Source organism: Falco biarmicus, chromosome 4 (assembly GCF_023638135.1).
Source record: "Falco biarmicus isolate bFalBia1 chromosome 4, bFalBia1.pri, whole genome shotgun sequence".
Classification (NCBI taxonomy): Eukaryota; Metazoa; Chordata; class Aves; order Falconiformes; family Falconidae; genus Falco; species Falco biarmicus.
The window spans coordinates 104443949-104466615 of record NC_079291.1 but is presented as its reverse complement, the minus strand read 5'-3'; the positions used below and the strand labels follow the sequence as shown (position 1 = coordinate 104466615).

General features: G+C 37.9%; 1 protein-coding gene and 1 long non-coding RNA gene across 6 annotated transcripts in view; one reads left to right on the top strand and one right to left on the bottom strand.

Annotated features, from left to right (window-relative positions):
- Positions 1 to 22667, top strand: part of LOC130149141 (uncharacterized) — a 34899-nt gene that overhangs the window by 1635 nt on the left and 10597 nt on the right. For 3 of the 4 annotated variants that reach the window (XR_008821807.1, XR_008821806.1, XR_008821808.1), the window contains exon 2: positions 10365 to 10471. This is a non-coding gene — a long non-coding RNA (uncharacterized LOC130149141). Of the gene's footprint in view, positions 1 to 4530; positions 6222 to 10364; positions 10472 to 22667 lie in introns of those variants that run through there. The other variant, XR_008821809.1, reaches the window with a different exon arrangement.
- Positions 12791 to 21727, bottom strand: ACTR8 (actin related protein 8). 2 transcript variants are annotated; one of them, XM_056338449.1, is made up of 13 exons: positions 21522 to 21727; positions 21192 to 21362; positions 20244 to 20354; positions 19870 to 19974; positions 19050 to 19223; positions 18380 to 18473; positions 17074 to 17206; positions 16590 to 16743; positions 15960 to 16055; positions 15232 to 15372; positions 14585 to 14849; positions 14114 to 14277; positions 12791 to 13484 (listed from the first exon to the last, which is right to left on the bottom strand). In XM_056338449.1, exons 1-13 carry the CDS (start codon positions 21642 to 21644, stop codon positions 13341 to 13343), a joined length of 1875 nt encoding a protein of 624 aa, XP_056194424.1. In that variant the 5' UTR covers positions 21645 to 21727; the 3' UTR covers positions 12791 to 13340. The 2 variants fall into 2 exon arrangements, with proteins under 2 accessions (XP_056194424.1, XP_056194425.1); XM_056338450.1 differs by lacking the exon at positions 21192 to 21362.

Below are 22667 nucleotides of genomic sequence, written 5' to 3'. Positions count from 1 at the left end.
AAGAAAGAAAAACCTGAGGTGAACTTCTGTGTAGTCTAGTACAGTAATCATAATTACAAGTATTAAATATCAGTTATAATATTCAAAACACTTTAGTTTCACTAATTATAACTATAGTTTCACTATACACCAGCCATATAATTAAAAGTATCCAGCAGTTACAGTAAGGGTGGTTAGAAATAGTTGTTAGTATCACCTGCTTAAATAGCCATTCTCTCATGGAGGAATTATCTGCTGGGACTGTAGGATTTTGCCCCCCACCCCATCCCAGCTCTTCAGTGTTCCTTCTTCCTGGTGCCCAATGACTTCTCTTTTGATGATGTTAGCTTAAAAAAAAAAAAAAAAAAAGTTTTACAAAGCAGCAGAGTAATTTCCACACTTAAGCAGGGGCAGACCTGTAGCACAAAATTCTGCCTATGTTCTCTGTTTTGAACATGAAAAAAGGGAGGAGTTTCCCACTTCCTTGCAAGGGCTTCTCCTGCAGGTGTCCAGTATTTCATGGGTTTGTTGTCAATTTCTACAAATATGTGATGCTACCTTGTCCTTAGCTACTCAGAGGATTGCCCCTGCTGTCCTTGGCTCAGGGAACTAACTTCTGAACTTTTCTAGCACTTTGTCCCATCATTATGATCTGAATCTTTTTAGTTGTCTTCTGTTGCTTTTCTCCAGTACTGTCATCACCCATTTCCTGTCATGCAGTGCTCTGTGGCACGCTGACTCTTTTTTATTATTTATTTTTTAACAGGGTCTTCATCATTCCTTTCAGTTTCATTTTTCTAGAACTGCCCTGTTTGGATCTTCCAAACTAGCATGGAGACAGGGCTTCTGTCTTGTTGAGTCAATCAAAATTGTAAGCATACCTCAGAAGATATATACCATCCTCCTTCAGCCATATTTACAGTAGAAGAAAAATATATCCATTTTTAGTCAGGTTATTTGGTAAGAAATTTCCATGAGACATGCTAAAAAAATGCCCCTGTATGACCAGAGTAAGTATAAGGAAGGCTACAAATAGATGCATGTGTCCGCATGCAAGGCCTATATGTGGTTGATGTGGTCTTGACCCGATTGTACAAAATTTAAGGCTCTGTGCCTAATTGTTTGAATCATGTCACTTGGCACGCTGACCACATATGGCATGGACCTATATGTTACTGGTCACTCATAGGTATATCCTACTACTCAATGGCACAAGTAGGGACACAGCGCAAGACTTGAGCTTTAGGGTTTGTGTCTACTTGCATTTGAACAGTTTGACTTGAGCAAGTCTCTGAGAAAGTTGCTCAATGTCTCTCCCTCAATTCTTCATTTGTACTTGGGGCTTAAATATTAACAAATATGTTCCCTAAGCTGTTCTTGGTGAACTGCTCAAATACGGTTGCAGCGATAATGTAAACTTAAAAATAAATAGGATCCTTCTATAGCAGTTAATACTGTTTTTCTCCATTGTTCTCACAAAATAGGTAATAATCGCTTTCACAAAGTACAGTTAATAGTGGCGTTTTTGTCATCTGTTAAACCTCGAAAAGTGACTGTAGTACCTAAATATTTCTATAAAGCACTTTAACATCCCTTACAATGAAAAGTACATATAAACATAAAATACAATAGTATTCTTACATTGATTTTTGTAATGTAGTCTTTTAAAGAGACACTTAAAATTTCATTTCATTAAATGCATTATGTATAACTACTGTTAGGAGTACAGCTGCATCCTTGAATTTGCATTTCAGTTGAGAGCAGGAGTTGATGTTTAACACTTTTTGCTAAATATTTGTAGGAATAGCTATGTAAAACCAAGTGTCACTGGCAGTCACTGTGCAATTCAAGATATGCATTACAATAGAGGGAAGTGATTTTTGTAAGCAGTAATAGCTGCTGCCTTTCTAACATTAGTCCTAACTATTTTTAAAGAGTCGGACTGCTATGTTTAGACAGTATTAATAAACTTACATTTATATCCTGAAAAAGCTGCACTGTTTGTTATCTAGGAAGCCATTAATATTCCTGCTTTAATGGTTGGATTACAGAATTCTGAAGGATACTTTATTACACTGTTGTAGCAGAAGGTAGAGGTTTATAGCACATATTTGGCTGTAAAACTGAAAACAGTATCGAAGGAAATTAAACTGTAAGTTGTCTTTCTCTGCCTTATTCAACAAACTGGCTGTCGTGTGAACTATATGAATTCTTATTTCTCAGTTCTGATAACAGGGCGTGGATTTTTCTCTTACATCTTTTCTTACACTGGATTAATTTAGTTTACTTCAGTGGAATCAATACCTCATTTCATCAACATGAGAATCAAAATACTGCTGGAGATAATAGAAAGCCTTAATGGAAAGCTTTATTTACAGAGATAAAAAAAAGCAATCTAAAATGTGCTTAGTTCCTGTAACTGTATTAATAGGAACATAGGTGATTACTGTGAAGTGAACAATCCTTAAAAGAAAAATGTTTAAAATAACACATGCAAACTCAGTAAAGCTAACCACGTACGATAAGAGATGCTAATAAGCATCTGATATGGTGGTCTTTCTGTTCAGTTTTAGTCAAAAAGATGCATGGCCTGGTTTTGCTTTAGAAGGTCATTGATAAACACTGTTGCAGAAGCCAAGCATATAAGTAGTGGTGAGGTGAAAGAAGCGTTTGTTGTGTTGTATATTGTCTTCTGCTCAAAAACCTGGAGAGCAAACCTAAAATGCTGAAGTAAAAGCTGTGATAAATATTTAGGAAGTGATAAAGATTCAAGAAGTGATAAAGATTCCAGCCTCCAGCTGAGGACTGGAAATACTTTCTTTACAGCTTCCTAATTCACTAAGGGATTCATTGAGGATCGGGGCAAGAGTTTAGACTTGTTAATCTGATAAAAATATGAACAGGGAGAGAACAATCTGTAAGGGGTTTTAATACCTCATAAAAAAACAGATCTCGCCATTTTCTTTCCCAAGTCTCCTTCAACAGTAGGTTTTGGTGTGTAATAAAATCAGATCAAGCAGTCTCACTGCAGAGAAGGCTCCTGTGTGGATTTATAGAAGTAGTGGATATTCCTTGAGATTTAGGAAGGACTGCTGTTTTACTTGCACATAATTTTGCTCACAGCAAAAGTTCTTTCATTTTAATTTGAATACACAGTCAGGTTGAGCAATTATTTTGCAAGCCTTTAATGTTCACATAATTCAGCAAGGAAGTCCTTGAAGACCTAACAAAGGTGGCCTCAGGCTAGTTTTTCTAATCCCCAAAAGCCACAGAACAGCAGTTGTCCCCTGGACAAGGTTTCAGTTTTCTTCAAGCTTTTTATTTTCCGGTAACTTGTGGGTACTTGTTCTTGGTCCAAATGCCTTATAATCATGCAGCAGTTTTTTTAGTTCTGTTCAGACAGCCAGTGTCTGGAGAACTGAGATTCATGTGCAGATAAAATACAGTATTCAACTTTTATAGTCCATGGAGCTGAGTAATTTTTGTTTGTCCTTCAATGAAAAGAGCAGATTCAAACCTCAAAAATCTAACAATTGAAGTTAGCTTTACTAAATTGTAAGCAATGTAAAACTTTTAAAAAATATTTGGTTTACATTTATCAAATGGGTTTACAATTTTTTACTTACCATAATAATACCAATATAAATAACTAAGCACAACATTTAAATTAATTCTCTAATTGAATAAAATTTCTTGTTTGAAATGAAAAAATATTTTTGCTTTTTTTGGAACTACCAGTAAGTTAAAATACTGTTCCATAGGTCTACAGCTTATGCAAATATCTAAACTTACAGTTTTTTTGCAGTAATTTCTGAAATGGTGCTCATCAGCTTGACCTTGTCTATTGTTTCAGTTTAACATGAAAGCTTGTTTTGTTGGTGATGGAATTTTCTCCAGTTTCATTTTCTTTTCTTTTCTTCTGTATTCCTTTATGTAAGAAATGTAAGGAATATCAAGTCATATCTTTTGCAAGTCTTCTAAATGGCAAAATGCAAGATCTACATGCTTAAAAAGAAATAGTGAAAAAGAGGGCTTAAACTGTAGCAATATTAACTCCAAAACATTAATTTGTTGTCATTGTTAAAGAGAGTGGGAAATACAGAGGTTTTAACCATTAGGCTAAGATGACTCTCAACCCCTTGACGTAAAGTTTTTTTTCTGTTAATGTTCTGTAATTGCACCATTTGCCTGGTATACAGACACGATATTTTAACGTAGAGATCAGAGTTAAAAACGAACAATCCACATCTGTATTCGTTCAAGAAAGGAAATATATGTAAAGATCAGACTTTCCAGGAAGCAGGTTGATTATCAGCCCATTATTTTCATGATTAATGTTGAAAAAAAATGTTGGGATTAAAAATGCATACCTGTAATTGCCCGCTGTACTCCACTGCTTTCTGCATCAGCACTATTAGCTTTCAGAGAAGGCGACAAAATGGTAAAAATTTTAAATTATTCCATTTTTTCTATCCAATCCCCTGTTCACCAAGGCTTAAGCAGTTATAGCAGCATTAAGCATATCAGGGAGTTCTGTATTTTGCTGTCACCTGTGTGTTTCGCTCCACATTGGAAGTTACTTCCGTATTTACTTTCAGCCCAGATGCATTAGGTTTTTCTTGTGGTGCTTTGAAAATTTGCTGATGGGGAGAAGCACTGAGATATAAATTGCCTGGGAAGAAAAAAAAGGATAATCAAAAAGTCTTGGCAAACAGCTTAGGCTAGGAGTGATTCGTAGTGGAGTTGGGTTTGGGAAGTAAAAGTAATTCTACTTAGACTGTAGAGATTGTATTCTTTCTGTCAGTAGAGATGAGTCTGCTGGATTTGGTACTGAGCAGCTGTCATGGTGAGTGACAAGCTAAACTGGCAAGTTATAAGAAGGGGAAATCATCTTCCTCTTCTTCCTGTCTGTTCTTCATCAAAAGCAAATGAACAGTTTCTTATGCTGACTTGAAGACATCAAAGAAACTGATTCTTCATGCACTAGAAGAAAAACGGGTGCTGCTCTAGCTACAGTTGGGTGACTTCTATTCCTGTAATGGGCTTGGATCCATAGCTGCTATGCTCAGCTTTACTAATCAGATTTCTTTCCTTTAAAATTGTAGGAGAAGCCACTCACCTTAGCAAGAGTGCATTTGTCCTAAAGGATTTATTGTGAAGAAGGAAACTTGCCGAGTTCAAAGTCAGTACTTGGTATTATCAGGTTAGCCTCTCGCTCAATGGTGTTTGACTCCAAGACAAACAAGTCTCAAATGTTGGTAGCAATCCATGTTTTAAACATGATAATCCATCTTTTTATATGAAGGGTGTCAGCTTTTTTTCTGAAGAATAGGATGATAGTGTAGAGCCAAAGCAATAACTCCTACATGTTACAGGAGAAGATCCCTTAGCACATAAAATGTCCAGTTTTGATACAGTCTTCCTCTCTTTTATGATCTGTCCTTGTGGTCCAGATACATTTTTTTTTTTTATAAGTACTACCCAAATATAAAATAATAGTCTGTTTTCAAAGATGTGCACCTTATTTGCAGTCTCAAGGGTTTGAAGAAGCACCTAGATCTACCTTTATTCTTTTAAGTTCTGTGCTGGAGCCTAAGCCCCATTAAAAAAAAAAACAAAACCCAAACTAAAAAACAAGCTATCCAGAAGCTATGGTGTAACTGCTGAGCGGTGACTGTGGCTTGTCATGCTATTTACCGTGATCTTGTTATTTTGTTCTCCCTTTGTCCATTTGTTACCTGTGAGCACACTCACATAATTCTGGCTCAGGAATTTGCTATAAATTAATTTAATAACTTAATGTCACTTTCTGAGAGAAAACTAAGTTATTGTGCCTTTAGCTAGAAAACCCCCATCATAAACAACTCCCTCTCCCCACAACAAAACAACCCAAACATCAAACAATATGGATTTTTCTTTTTTGTTGGTATGTGTATGTTTGCTGCAAGAAGAAATTGGCCATATAAGAAGATAGAAAATCTAATTAGACACAAAAATCCCACCAGATGTGCAAAACACATGAAAAAATAAATTCTCCTTTTATGTTTTAATAGCTTAAGGGGATACCTGTAACTAGAGGAAATGGAAAGTGTGATTTCTGTCTTCAAATTAATGTTATTTCTCTAAAGCTGGGATTTTGAATATACTAAAAATCACAGAGAATACTGTCTTTATGCAGGTATGACTGCTCAGCCTGTGCATTTAAAAAAATAACATTATTTCTGTGTGTGGCTTAGAAACAGGTATGTACAAATAGAAAGTTTTTTTTTAAAATCCAATTTCCAGTCTGATTGCTAAAATAATCTAAAAGTAGTGTACTTTGTTTACATACATAGAACTTGTGTTGCACTGTCCTTTAAATTTTTTCTCTCTTTCTTGCTGTTTCCCTGATAAAATGGATTCCAGTTAAATTTGTCTTTCGTATCTCAGTGCTCCCAGGAACCTACCTCCCTTCTCAGATGGATTTCTAGTTGCCTCCCAACTTCTTCCTGACAAAATCCCAGGATAAAGGGCATTGCTCAGTTCTGCAGGAGAAGAGTTCCATGTTTGTTGCTATCTTCTGGTCCATCCAAAGGAATGGTGGAATTCTGACAGTTTCAGCTCATTGCCTTGCCAGAAACCCAGGATTAGTTTGTGAGTCCCAGGAACTGCAAAATTCCATTTTGCAAAGTATGCATTTTGCATACTTTTTGAAAGTATGGCTTAGTTTCTTTGATAAGAAAAGTGTTCAGCTTATGATAATGAAAGAGGTATGTGTATACTGGTACGGAAAATGTCACGCAAACATGTGATCTACAAACTTATGCTAGTATTATTTATCTGTTTTATATCTTTCAATTTTTATCAGTCACTACAACTTGAAACAATTTTAATCTAGCTAATCAAGAAATGGAATAAACATCAGGTAGTTTATTCTGTGATTTCCAGAGAGATTTTTCTGGGTGCAGGGGAGAATGGCTTTGTTCATAAATTAATATTGAAATTCAAAATTCAAAGTGTGATCCTGCCCCAGCACCAGGTAAACATGCAATGCAGAGACTGATGGACAGATGGGGATGTTAGCTATGATCAACCTATTTTAATTCCAGGCTGTATTTCTTCACACAGTTCTGCTCCTGAGTTGAGAAAGTGGTTGCAGTCATAAATGCACGAGATACTGCCATTGGGAGTAGGGCTTGTAGGCAAAAAGACTATGTTGAGAAAAAATAGCCAAGCTTTTGGGCATCAAATCTTTGTTAGAAACAAAAGCAGTGGATGTCAAAGCTAAGTACAAGTTGGGTAAAGTTTAGAGCCTAGGGAGGAGAGTGTCTTACTGGTACACTCACAAAAGATAAGGTAGGTGTTACTTGTGGAGTGCAGGGGACATAAAGGTAGCTTTATAGCCTGTGGACATGTAAGGAGCGAGAAATTATAATATTCTATAAAATTTTAGAGTCCCCTCTTCCCCAGCAGAATTATGAATTCTGGTTCCCAGATCTGGAACCACACTTGTTAGAATGTGAGATATACGGGATTTTCTGCCTTCGGTGGGCTTTTTTAAGGTCGGCAATGAAAAGATTAAAAATCACTTTTAGAGCTGCAAGGACAGACACGGGTTCAAAGACACAATGAAAGTGTACCTCTGAGTGGAGGGCAGAAAAGCAGAGAGTATTACTTGGATGTTTTGAGCTTTAATAACATGGAAGTTTTTTGCTTTAGAGTGACGAGCATGGCACAAACTGGATTAAAGAAACTGAGAAAGGTATTACAGTCCCTGGTGTTCTGTAAACAGGCCAAAGGACCAAGTACATGGCAAATTTAAAAATAGCTAAATTTTATTCAGAGAAATTGTCACAGAAACTTTCAGTGTTTAATACTCTATGAGGTGAAACAACTTTTATTTTCTATTGATCAGCAAATGTCATCTTTCCTTCTAGCCAGCATCAAAGACCTGACAGCCACAAAGATTTGTGTAACCTGCAAAGGAATTGTTGAATGTTTTCTGTATAATTGCATCAAATACACTGAAAAGTTTCAAAGACAAACTGCACTCAGTAATCAAAGAGTAAGAATATTTTTAAGTAGTTGTTTTCTTCACTTCTTTTAGTTTGGGAAGAAAAAGGTGGAGAATACAGAAGTGACATTTAAAAGTATGGAGTAAAAATTTCCCCTCTGCTGAAGTTAGTAAAGAGGGACCTAAGAAAGAAAAAAATAGTAATTTTATACTTCCTTCAGATCTTTAATGAAAGAGGGATTTGAGCCCTGTGTTTTGGGAGGCTGAGAACAAATCTATCTGAGAATTAGCTTGTTTCTTTTCCATAACTTCATCTCTCCTGTTCTCAAATGTTCTTAGAGCCAGGGTAACACAAGCCAGAAATACATGATCTGTTACTGGATTAACTGGGACAGAGGATGGTGTGATGGCAGACAACCGTCCTTCACTGTGGGCTAAAATGTTAATTATTTCATACAGGCTGCAAGCTATAGATGTGCATACACATAATAAGGAAACTGGCATTTGGTATCTTGTTCCTGTCTCTGAGTATGGATTTCTCTTTTCCTAAAAATCTATTTTTGTCCTTTCTAAGTGCACTTTCAAAGTAACTGTTAGCAGTTACTAATCTATATAAATTCTCCTCTGTTAAATCTGGTCCCATCAGGATTGTATATATATCTCTCTTTGTATTAAAAGCTTGAATTGAACTTTTCTTCATTTTTAGTTTAGTGGCAGATCCATTATATTGGATTCCCTGTAGAACTGAAAGAAAATATCTCATTCATGCTTATAAATCTACCCCCAACAAATATAAAGGAGGATTTTCTATCAAAATTATTTTTGCTAACTGCACCAGGTAATTTATCAAGCACTCTCTGCTAAATGATACTATTTTTTTTTTTAATCCAGGTTATTGCACAGATTTTCAGAAATGGGGTTTTCAATATCTTTTCAAATCTGTCTAGCACCCTATAGACACACAGTCATCAAAGCTGAGATAATAAGCAGAGCAGCCTGATAAACAGGACTTTTTGTTTCTTTTAATCTGCAGTAAGGTAATCACTGGTAAAGAAGCATTTGTTGCCATGTGAAAAACGACTAGGATTTTTTTACTTAATGCCTACTAATCACGAACACATTTTAAGCAGCTAGTGGAGTGTGTTTTGTGTTTTGAGGAGGTGGTGGTGAAAGTAAGGATGGCGTTAGAAAATAAGACAAAAACACTCTTCATAGAGCAGGAGCTAAACAAGCTAGTGCCTAATTTGAATTGTTCTTTCTAAAATATATTGTACTTGGGGATTAATTTATGCCTATTTTAATTTACTTTAGTGAAAATGCACACAGATCATACATTTGCTAAAATGTTAAATATCCATGTAAATTCACAGGCTGTAAAGATAATGAAATACAGCAAAAGCTGTATTGAAATGGGTAAGTTCTATCTACATATACAGACATCATACTGAAGGGGAAAAAATGACTTTCATTTTCATTTGTGAAAAGCATTTTGCAATGTAGTCTTTGCCTGAATATTGAATAGGGTCTAGGACCTACTTCTGAATCTTTCCCTATATCACACTTGTAGCCTTAAAATGGGAATTTAGAGAATTCTGTATCGGTTAATTTAGATAATACCACAGTTTAATCCGTGAATATGGCATTGAAAAATTTTCTTGGCTTCTCTGAGATGATGAATTTAGTCTAGGTACTGGTTGGTGCAGTATGACATGAACCCTCAGTGGATGAAACAAATTCCTTGCAGATTTGAGCATGCAGATGTGTCATTAATACAAAGTACTACTGTTGAAGTTTTAATGGGCTAGATGCTCTTACCATATACATGTATCATGTATATTCAGCAAATTTTCCCCTGTATGTTTGCAGAAGTCCTGGAAAATAAATGTTATACAGATATTTGAGTGTCAAAATGCTGTTAAGAAGCAGATGACTTTGGTCTTAATGACTTTATGTACACTGGCCTTGGCAAATTTTCCCTTTCATCTTCCTCCTCTTAAAAGTTGAATTTTTTTATGCTTAGTATACAGTAATGCTGCAGTTCAGGAGTTATTTTGTAACTATTGCTCATGGTAAAACTCTAAACAAAAGGGAAGAGAGAACTGATGAGATGTCAGGCTGCAGGAGGAGGTGCATTCCAGAAACATGGGAGGAACTTGGAAGGAGCAGGTTCAGACTGATGTATCTGGTTTCTTTCAGAGTAGGGAAGACAAGTAAATTAGTCAACAGCTCTGTAGTTCTCAATGTGGTTATTATCCATTTTGCATTACGTTTTAGCCCAATTTCTCTTCCACATACAGACATTGGAAATGCTCATTTCAATAATTCATTAACTGAAGACAGCTTTTTCAGTTGTGCAAGACTTGTTGTAAAGTGATTGCTCTTTTTCTTTTAGAGATCCTCACAATCAATTCAGTTGGAAGATTTGTGTTTTCTTCTTGCTGCTCTACTTGTGATATTATGTATTAATTGCTGCGGTACCTTGCATCCTCACAGACTGAGGTAAGAGTTCTCACCTTTTTGAACTTTAGTTCTTGCTCTTTGTATTTTGCTGCAAGCATCCTTTTAGGTAAGATCATGTGAAAGAGACTACTTTTTAGGTATTATTGTAGTAGGACCCCTCTCAATTTTGTTTAGGAAACTCCAGATGTGGCTACATTAATGTTTTAGTTTAAATCAGTACCGCACCTTTGAAAGGAATTGCTCACTGGCCTCACTGTGGTTTGGTTCATATTGCAGGGTGGTTGAGGAGTGCAGCCTTGACTCTCTCAGATGAAATTAAACTGAAGATGTGCCCTAATGAATCTAACATAGGGGAGGAGAATTGGAAAAAGGTGTAACTCGTGGTTTGAGATAAGAACAGTTTAATAATTGAAATTAAGTAAAATAGAATACCAGTAATAATAACAATTGTAATGGAAAGGGGAGGAAGGGAGAGAGGGAGGAATAAAACCCAAGGCAGACAAGTGATGCACGATACAATTGCTCACCACCCGCTGACCAATGCCCAGCCACTCCTTGAGCAGTGATCAGTGGTCCCCAGCCAACTCCCCCAGTTTATATGCCCAGCATGATGTTCTATGGTATGGAATATCACTTTGGCTTGTTCAGGTCAGCTGTCCTGGCTCTGCTCCCTGCCGGCTTCTTGCACACTTGCTCGCTGGCAGAGCACGGGAAACTGAGAAATCCTTGACTTATCGAGTAAGCACTACTTAGCAACAACTAAAACATCAGTGTATTACCAAATTCTCATACTAAATCCAAACCAGCACTGTACCAGCTGCTAAGAACAAAATTAACTCCATCCCAGCTGAAACCAGGACACATGGAAAATATGTTCACTCTTGCAGTTAACTACTTCTGCAGTGACATGACAGATCAGTCCTCTGTACACAAATATATCATTTTTCATTCAATGAATTGGGTTCAGAAGACACTTTACCAAGCACTCTGAACTTCTACCCAGAATACCTGTCTTACGAAGGACATTGAGAACTTCTGCAGAGGCCTTTCTGTTCCATGCAGTGAGATGCATGGAATTATGGCAAGGAATAGGAAATCAACAGGTGTCTGGATATTGAAACTGGTCTTACAAAACTGAGTACAATAGTATCAATAGCTGAACACAAGTAGGGCATTATAGCTACTGGGCCATATTTAATACAAGCTTACTTATTTCGAAAGAAATCCTGAACAAAACCTTTCTAAGTTGTGGTAAACTAAGAAGTGACTTTCATAAAGAAATTTGTGCTCAAATAAAACTATCAGTGAGAAGTAACTGGTTGTGTAAATACTAGAACACAGTTCACCAAGTAACTTAGAAGTACTGCCCTCCTCTGTGTGGAGTTTGTGGAGTTTGTGAAGTTAACTGATGGGAGCCTCATATGCAGTTAAGCAGCACAGGTTTTGCAATATGACTTAAAGGCTGGTTTTGTGATGCTGTTACGTTGCTGAGTTACAGTGTGCTTGATATGGTGTTGTAAGAACAATGTAGCTTTTAAAATGGAGTAGTTTATCTCACCCTTCAGTGTGTCCAAGTGTCAGCACCCACTGACGTGAAGCTGTGAAATATTTGCTGTGGAGAACCATTTGTAGATCAACAAATCCAAACAAGATCTTTGTACATATGTACTTTTTTTCCTGTATCACAATCATGTGACTTTTAAAAGAATACATTTATTCTAGAACAGGAATTCTGGACCCTTTTATTGAAGAGATATGCCCCCTTCTCCCCGCAAAAAACAAATCCAGCAATGATATCTAAACTTGTTGGACTACAATTTGAAGTATTGTATGCAGTCTTCAATAAATGAGCCCAAAGCTCCTAGTCTTAAATAAAATACAAGAATGTAACCACAGCCTGCAGTAAAATACTTTCAGCTAAGATTACAGCCTAATTTAGATGGAAATATCCTTTCTCTTTAGAACTTCTAATGAGAGCAGATTAAAAGGAAGTCAGTTCTTCCCTGTGTTCCTTGTAGAAACTACATTCATTATCTTTGCTATTTTTTATACTGTTAGATGTGGTTGAATAGTTTTAATCTAGATTGTAATTGCAGATATGGATTTGAGGGTGACAGGAGTCTTCATTACAGAATAAAAACCCCAACAAATAACACTTCTGTAACCAAGGATGATTTGTTGGGAGCAGAAGCCCATGTACCTGTACCACATGATTTAGGTTGGTACTGGCTATATAGAAATGCATCTAGTTCTTTGAGGTAATTACATTGGATAACTACAATGGATAATGAGAAGCGAGGAAGAGCCTCTGATGATGAAAACAGCCAAGAAAAAATACTTCACTTCTGAATTCTTAAGTCTTTCCACTGAATAATTTACTATATAAGCAAAATACCAACAACGACTCTAGTTTTGTTCTCCATTTCACTTTTTCCATAACGATCACTTATAAAATAATTTCATCTCCTGGTAACATTATAGTAGGAATCAGAATAAGGCATTAAACCCACAGCCTGCACTCTTCAGCTATTGCTTCTGTGCGCATGTATCTGGAATGAATCTTGGCTTAACATCTGCCATATCAATATTTTATATCTCAAAAGCTCACATTGTGAATTTTAATATTCATAACCTGTATAATACATATGTAGTTAATTTGGAGATGACTGTGATCCTTTGTACACAGAATTCAATGCATACCATTCAAAAGATGAAGTACAGCAATGCTGAGGTGATGTGCATTCACCAAGATTTGTTTTGCAACACTTGGCAATATCTCAGTTGAAGTTAATTTTAATAAAATACAAAAATATCTATCAGCAGAAGATCAATATATCTGCACTGGGAAAAAAGGGGCATTTGGGGAAAGGAATCCTCAGTTAAGCAGGTTCCACTGTAAACTTAACTGTTACCATACAAATGCAGCTCGCTCTCGTAACATTCTGACACCAAACCGCTGCCATTCTCGCTGATATATCCATAGCTCCTGAGTTGTATCAAGACAGGCTAAAACTGCACCTCCTTTCCATGCAATTAAGCGGGGATCCATATCCTAAATTCAAAACACATAACAATCACTGGTCTCATTTTGCATAGTTCTCAGAAGCTGTATCCTAATTTTTCTAATAGTATTCACCACTTAGAATCTTGAGGTGGAGGGGAGGAGAAAAAAAGTTTTTCAAAATTATTCAGGAAAAAACAGTGAGACAAAAATATGGAAAGAATATGTAAGATGTTTTGAGAAGTCACTTTTTTCATGACATGTCTAGGGGCCATCTTAAAAAAAATTCTGCCTTCAGCAACGGAGGCTCTAAAACATACTCACGATTTGTTTTTACAAGTTTTTCTTGATTAATGCCAAATGACAATTTCTCTTTTAATGCTATACTTTCTTTCATCTTAATAATAATAAAAAGCCCTAACAATTTCTTGCTAAGCAGACAGGTTAACTTCGTGCTTTTCAAGAATATGGCCTCTAGCTCTTAAAATTTCAGTGATCAATACTGGTAACACTCTTACTATACCTCTAACTTCCTGCCTGTAATTGGAGAGTGCTATGTAAGCTCTCCTAAATCTCCTCAGATACTCAACTAATCTGTGGTTTTGAAAGAATATTTTTAATCTGTCAGATTTCAACCAATCATAGTTTATTAACTATTTAGCTATTAGTTAACAGTATACCTTAGGTCTTGTGATGACTTCAACATTTTCAACAACTCTTCTGAAAGAAGGTGGCATTTTGTTGAGAATACGGTGTTGAAGAAACTCTTGAGCTTTATGAAACATAAGGCCTCCTCCCACCACTAAGATGGAGCTGTACATCTTCTTTTTTGTATCGTCAGATGCTAGAATGAAAGGATATATAGAAATATATGTGTTTTAAAGTTAATATGGCCTGTGTTTGTATTACAAAGAATTTAGTGCAAGTCAAACCAGACAGAAAGCAGTTAAGTGTTTGCTTTTAAAATTCTTTCTATTCCTTGGAGATTCAAAATGTCTACTTCAACAAAGATGCAAGTATAAAGAACAGTATTGCTACTTGAAAGATGATAAAACTTGGGGACATACATCTTTCTTTGGTAAAATACAGGAGTTGCCATAAATCCACGCTGACATGCATATTTTACAGAATTGTACAAATGTAACTCTTACCACAGCAGTCAATACTATGAAGAATGGCTTTGTCAAGGCCCAAGGCTTTGCCTTCAAACTGAGAAATAGCTGTTTTCCTGGACATGTGTGCAGTTAGAGGTTCCTCTGAATCATTTCCAGATATCGCACAATCACTCTGGGAAGATCCCAGTTCCACTTCTTGTGGGTAGATCCTCTCTGAAATGTCTGAGGCTTGGCCTCTCAAGTCTCCCTCAAATGCACCAGGCTTAGACATAGATTTTTTATCAGCTGTAGCTTTTGCAGACTTGAAATTGAGAAAACAAGTTGAATTATGAAAAATGCAAGAAGGTCTTCGGTAGGTTAGAGAACAATACAAAGACTTAACTAAGCACCATTGTACTTCCCTTCACCTTTTTGCACAGAAAGGTTAATTAAGCATGCATTATTATCTCATATAATTTTCATTTTAATCCCCACTTTCAAAGCAAGAGGTTTACTTTGAAGCCCTCTTAGACTCTGAAAATATACAGTTCTAATTAAAGACTTGTCTAGACATCCATAATTCCCTACTGTATTCCTTAATGCTTCTGACTCAGGTAACAAACTTTGGTTTCTGAGATGAGATAATGAGTCCTGATTTTATTCCCAAATTAAATAATCTCAATGAAAAATGAGAATTCACACACCTGCTCCTGCTTACTTTGTGTGGCTAGCAGATAATGTTCATCATGAGGATCCTCAGGGTCACCTTGTGACCTGTGTTGCAAAGTTGTCATTTTTTGTCCAACAATTCCAAAAGTTGCTGGATAAAACAGAGCCATTGGAGCCTGAAGAATGAGAGATTTGGCATGGCTTTCCTACATAGTTTTTCTTTTTTTGGCATTTACTATAAAAAAAGAAAAACCTTGTTCTATTTTTCTCACAAATCAATATTAAATATACAGTTTTTTCCAAACAGTTTTGTAAAAAGCTAACGTGTCTTCAGTTTTGTGTAATAACCCCCCAAATACAATTGTATACATAAGTTTCTTTACAGATTCTAGCATAAATAAATAAAATATAAATAAATACTCAAATGCAGTTTGTTACAAATTTAGAAAATTCAATGGTGAGCTGAAAAACTTACAAAATTAGCATTCATTCTTTGCACTTGAAGGATATATATCATAGTTAGTGGAAACTACAACCATTCTGGCTAAAGCTAGTTAGGAAGTCTTGTGCATCCACTAGTGCTGCATTAAGCCCACTCATACCTACAGTAATTAATTTTAAAACTATAAACAATTTGTTAACTGTTAACAATATGTTAAGAACAATCAATAAATCATGTGGGCTTAGTAGCACTGGGCCAGTACAATGTGAGGTGCTGAGCCTGAATGCTGAATATAATTCTTGTAATTTTAAAACAAATCACCTGTAATTTTTCATCCCCTAATCGGAACTGGTATAACAGAGCTGGAGAATCCGGATGCCGAATTTGGAACTCATGATCTTGCAATCCAGAAATATCCTAAAGTAAAAAAACAAACAAACAACTGCCCCAAAACTATCTTTTATATCTATCAAGCTGTGTAATGTATTTGAACTGCAGGAAACAAAAAGTAACAAAACTCTTCAGACTATGAATTTCATTTAGCTATTCTTTAATTTTTTATTTTTTTTTGTCTTTTCCCTGTAGTATGACAGCTCTCTACATGCCTAAGCCTCTAAAATGAGAGTTTGTGCAGAAAGGAGAGACCTGGTGGCAGATCTTACAAAACTGAAGTTGAAAACCAGCAAATATGCAGCTATGTGCTTCTTTCAGTAATAAGAGTAAAGAAACTGCCTTTCTAAGAGTTGGGATTCCTTTCGACTAGAAGAAAAACAAAACAAGTTACAAATACTTCAAGTCTAAAGCTTTTCAAACTTTTGCCAGTATTCTATTGAGTAAAATATTACATTTTATTCCATTTACAAGCAATTGTAGACTCTCAAAAAGGTTACCCAGAGTAGCATTCTGTAAAGAGAAAATTACTTGGAGAATACACTATTTTCCCATTCTCACCTGGTCTAGATGACAAAATGTTTCCTTTAGGTGCTGAAGCAGCAGGCAATCCAGCTTATTAGTTAATTGACAGTCTCTATATGGGAATCCTGCTCGTTGCATAAGCCAATAAAAACACCTTGACACATCAGATCCTCCATATGCAAGGCACAGCCTAACGCACAGAGAAGAAAAAGATTATTTTATTTATTTGCTGACATACTGGCCTTCTACGGTAGCATGCACAGGAGTACAAGGAACATTTTAGATGTGCTGCAATCATGACTTCCATGTAGTTTCCAGAGCACAGTATCAGTTCTGCCTGTTTTCTTCTTTTGAAGACAGAGAGAATTCTTTAAGGTTCATATTGTAACACGATGACCCTGTTAGATGGCTCACAGAAAGAAAACCCTGTATTTATAGAACATTTGTCTCATTTTTAAAGCTAAGTCTTTGGTAAGTAACTAAGTACGTGCTTATAATAATTCTGCGTACTAAAAGATACCTGGTGTTGCGATGGGAAACACCATCTTCTACACAGCAAACACTTGTCTTCTGATCTCCCACATCTACTATACATGCACTGCTTAACCCGCTTCCAAAGGTAGCGCAGACAGACTCTTGGTGTACAACAATTCCTAGCAATATGAGAAAAAATTATATCCAATTTATGCCAAGCTCCAGAGCTGTGTTGGTGACATTTAAAGGCCATCTTAATGTCTTGTAAAATCTACTAATAGCTGAATCTGCACTGAAAATCTGTATATTTAGCAAAGATGGGGTGGGGATACTTCCAGATTTTTTGTTAGGTAAGCCCTTAAAAGTCCTGAGAAAAGCTAAGAGTACAGTGGATGCCTGTATTCAAATGTTCTTATTTTTTGCAAGATTAAAGATACTGCCTCAAGACTTTATTATTTTAACCGGTATTGCAGGTTCTTCATTATCAGATACACATGAAGTGTCTTCCTAATTTTTTCCTAGTTTTAATCAAGTATTACTATCACTAGCATTTTAGATATGCTTTTTAAGTAGTTATAAAACAAGGTCCACTTTCACCCTCTGCTTTCCTTTCAGTCCAACTTTAACTCTGTAAAAGAGTGCCTTTGCATTTGTATCGCAAACCTGTACTTAAACCTGCGTAGTACTGGAGCACCACTACTCTGATGTATTTCACATGAAGTATGGTTGGGTTACTGTGCCTTCCTTAATGACTTTCCGTGTTTTCTCTAAATGTGAAATCAGAGAAAGATGGTTAAAGACTACAGCAGTTCAGTCCAGAAGAGCAGCTAGAAACTTCCAGCAGTTTAACTGAAAAGAAACTGTGTTGCTTTTTTCATCAGAGGGCTTTGCAGTCTAAAACAAATATGCAGAAGCAGCTAACAATTACTTGGGGTTTTTTTTTAATTCACTTTATTACTCTTCTATCTTTAGCGCATGCACTTAAACCAACTCTGAAAACTTGTATTATGTCATTCTGTAAAGACAGTAGCAGCATCTGACATCACATACTTTCGTTTTGAAGTCTAAGAATCTTAATACTCTGTAACAGAGTTAATGTTGTCCACTTCAGAAATACTTGAAAAGTCACTGATACTACTTTTATCTCAGCTGAAGGGAGAAGCTCATGGTTGGAATACATAATAGCAAACCAAGAAACTTGTTTCAGTGCTAGCCCACCCTTCTGCCCCATTAAAAGAGGCAACAGTCACCGGACAGCACAAGATTGAAAGGTGCTAGTTCCAGCCAAACTGGGATTTTATACAAATCTTTACACTATTGATCATTAAGTGCTTACTTATGTATGGTTTTACCTGAGAAGCCCATCTTCATTAGGATCATATTTACCAGTTCCTTCACGTGTTGTTTATTATAGATGTCTGGAATTAGTAAAATGCATCTGTAGTACTGAAGATAAGAACAGTAAATTAAAGTCAGCTCTCAAACTAAGTTTCTCTACATTCTTGAATACCTGATGCTAAGGAAGAAAGCACAATATACAAGTTATTAAAAGAAGCAAAATTATCAAAAGGGGGAAGGTTTCTAATCCTTTAAAAATGATTACAAAAAAAAAGTTAACAAAAAAAAACCAAGTTAAGAATTTATAGGCTACCAAAGTGTTTAAAAGTACATCAGACATGAGAAAAACACCTACTCAACAAGGACAAGAAATTATGCAAGTATTAGGGAACCTTTCCTCGTTGCCTCCTTTAGTCAACAACCCCCCCGACCAAACAGACTAAAACTGTAGAATTTCTATAATGGGATTTCCAAACCGCCTTGTTAAAAGTTCTATTAACAATGTTTGTCTTAAAGACACAGAAAAAAATCCAAATGAGGTCAGGAATGATGCTCGCCAGCAGAAAGAATTTATTTGTTAAGAAAGCCACTAGTAAGAGGCTACCAATAACAGCAGGTTGCTTCGCTTTCAGAGTAACATTTACAGAAGTGGATGCAGGCCACATTAATGTGTTCACAGCTCACCTTTAGGTCTTTCAACGGTATTTCCAGATATTTTTGTATTGCATGTGACCATATAACTTCAAGGTCTGCTAATACTGCAGTGAGGGAGCCACCAGGTCCTGTGTGGAGATTCAACTGCCCTCTTCTAATAGGCCAATGTATATTATAAGAATCTAGTGGATTAACATACAGTGCCTGAAAACAAGAGACAATGTTCTATGCAGTTTTTCCCAAAAGATCAGCAAAAAATACCAGAAAAAGATTTCAGAAGCAGATCCTAGACATACAGCAGCACCCAGACTGATGTGTCAGCAATATGGGGAATTTCTTTTAACAGGGCTTGATTATACATGTTAAAATAAAGAAGACATTAAATAAGTGGATTAAATTCTTTGAATTTTCATATCCACAGATGGACATCTACTGAACAGAACGGTATATTTTTCCATTATCTCAAATTAGTAACTAAAATAATTTAAAGACTCTTTGAAACTCATGAATACCTAATTACCCAGCAGTAATTCCACATGCTGATCCTTTTATCAGTTTTTTGCCTTTTTTTTTTATGAATTATGGGCAAAGTTCTCACCTAGTCCCTTCAGAAACACTGATTTATAGCAGCAAAGGATCCAGGATACTTGTTAGGCAGATGAGGGAAACTGTCTGGTCTTGCTGAATGATAATAAATATTCAGTTAGTCCACAGTAAAGCTTCTTACATATTGCTTGACTAAATTCACATGTCTTTCAATACATCCTAATATATAGCAAACTGCTATATATAACATAGCCTCATTAAAATGTAATACAAAGCCTCATTTCAGTAGGAAAATGAATCTTACCTCTTCTCCTACCAAAAATTCAGGATGATTTGAAGTGTTTGTCCACTTGGTCCCAGAGCTGTGATCCAAAATAGCTGGCCGCATCTGTCTGTTGTATGACCTGGCCTGAAATGCAATTGAAATAAATACCATTGATAAATATTTTACCAGTCACTTTTCATACATGAAAGAAAAAACAAACACACCCCCAACTGACCCCAGCCCTCAAAGAACCATTTTAAATCTTCATTTTCTCAGATCTTCAGTTAGGTCACACAATAGCACTACCTGTATTTTCCATAAAGAGAATATCTGTTCTTCTCCACTACAACACAGCATCACACCAAATGACTATATGAATGAAAAATTTAATAAAAATCTTAGGAATGAGTTACCTGATCAGGTGACACTGGTATTCGCCTTGCACCATTTGACATCTTTTTGGACCATATCGCTTGGTCCACCATTTTAAGGCCATTTTGTCTCTGCTCAGTACTTTCAGGTTTCTAAATAAAACCCACAAATACGCAATGTAAATACTTTCCAGCTACATGCCTGTCTATTTGTAATACTGAAACTATTATTAACAATGAAATAATTACTATAGTTGATAGACTGTGGAAAGGACAGCCGTTTGTACAACGTAAAACCAACACACGCTTATTTTAAAAGAAACTCTTTTATATCAGCATTCTGAATACCTATTTGTCTAAGTCAACTTGAGTCTTTTAACTGATTTCAGTGGCTGCTGGACTTCATCTCCAGAGTGATGAGCTCTGAACATTACCTCTTTACCTTCAGAAATACTAAGTAGGAGCAAAATTGTTGAAAAAGATATCACTTATTTAAAGGTGAGGTTTAATATCGGAGGCATTAATTTGATCAACAATTTTTTGTACAGATACAAATTATGAATCAGATCACTATGTATATTTATCGAGCATGCTGGACTAGAATTACTTGCTATGTTACCCAGGTTACAAACCAACTTGTACCCAATGCATTTACGAACGAAGCAGTCCAATTCTAGTGCCACAGTGGCATTCTATAATCAGAAATACTGTGCGTGATACCGGACCACAGAGCAGAGGAGGCAGGATGGACAAACCCTCCACCTATCAATTCATTAAATTTAGTTTACTTCGAACAAATCGGACAAAATGCAAGGGTAGCCTGGGGCAAATTACTGACTTGAGTAAGGCGGCACCTCCAGCACATCGAAAAGGAAAATGTTTTGCCGCGAGACGTATTCTTCTCTGGGAAATACAGACGTTACACGAGCAAGAACGCAGCAGAAACAGGTAATTAAAACCCGCTGCGGCACGGTGCGCGGCCCGGCTTACGTTGAGGCCGTCGCGCAGGAGCCAGCTGTCCCAGTAGGCCGCCTGTCCCGGCTGCTTGTGCCGCCGCGCGATGACGTGCGGGATGCCCACGGGCAGCGTGTCCGTGGCCCTGCCGAGCCGCAGGGTCGTCGAGCCGGGGTGTATCACCACGATGAAGTTGCTCTGTATTTGCTGAAAGCACCGCAAGGCGCGGGGCAGTGAGTAGCGGCCCCGCGGCCCCTCCCCGCGCCCAGGCCTTTAAAAGGGCCGGCCCGGCCCGCCCCAGCGCGGCCGGAGGGAGCGGCTCCTCGAGGAGCCGCGGCCCCGCCCCCCCCGCCGGCTGGGCCTCACCTCCTGCAGGGACTCGGGCACGGCGGCGGGGACGATGGGCCGCTTGACGCCGCGCTGCTCGCGCTCCCGGTCGCGCTCCTTGTCCTTCCCGTTCTCCGCCTCGCCCTTCTCCGCCTGGGTCATGCTCCCCGCCGGGCCGGCGCCGCCCGGAAGCTGCTGCTGAACGGACCGGAAGTGGCGGACAGGAAGTGGGTGGCCCGCGCCCAGCCCCGCCCCTCGGGCAGGTATGGCGAGGGCTTGGCCGGGGGCTGCGGGGGGGCTGCGGGGGGGCAGCGGCTGCCCCGGGGAGCTGCCCCGGCCGCGGCGCGGAGGGGGGGAGCGGCGCGGCGCTGCGCGGAGGGCCGGGTGGCACCGCCGCCGCGGCAGGTCGGCTGGGCCGTTGGTGGGGCGGGAGAAGGGGCCGCACCGGCCTCCCGGCGGCCTCAGAACCACTGCACAGATGGCCTCCTCCGCACGGCTCCTGCGCGGGGCTGGCCTGCGGCTGGGCCTGCCTCGATACAGACGTGGTGCCTGAGGGAGCTGAGGAGGGTGTTTGCTAGAGCAAAGGCCCAGGTTAACGGGAAGTAACGTGCTGGGTACGTGGCGCGGGCCCGGCCGAGGGGGCGGTGTCACCGTGAGGAGCCGGCTTTTGCCGGCAGATGCTTGGGTTAACCGAGGGGCGTTGCTGAATGCTGCAACTTCCTGATAAAGAGATGGTTAGAGAGGTTTAAGGAAACAACTTGCAGTGGTACCTTGTAGAAGGTAATGTAATCTGGATTCTTGGCAGCTAATCTTATCTCAGATAGATGCAGCCCTCTCCAACTGATTAAAAAACCCCAAACAATCCAGAAACAATGAAGAAGAAACTCCCATCCTCAAATGGCATGATTAGTTAACTTAACTTTAAGGTTAAAGTTAGTTACTAAGTTAAATGGTAGTTAACTGTTTGAAAGTAACTCTTCTGTGTTAGCACTCAGTACTTGAGTTCAATACCTTTTTCTTCATGTAATAAAAACAAAGCCTAATTTAAGGAAGGGCTTACCCAAATCTGTACAGCAGATAGGCTTTATACATTTGAGTACATTTATAACGGAAAAAAAAGCGGTTTCAAGAGATGCTTATAAAACAGGCATGTTAAATAACCTGTTATGGGCCTTAAGGAAGAGA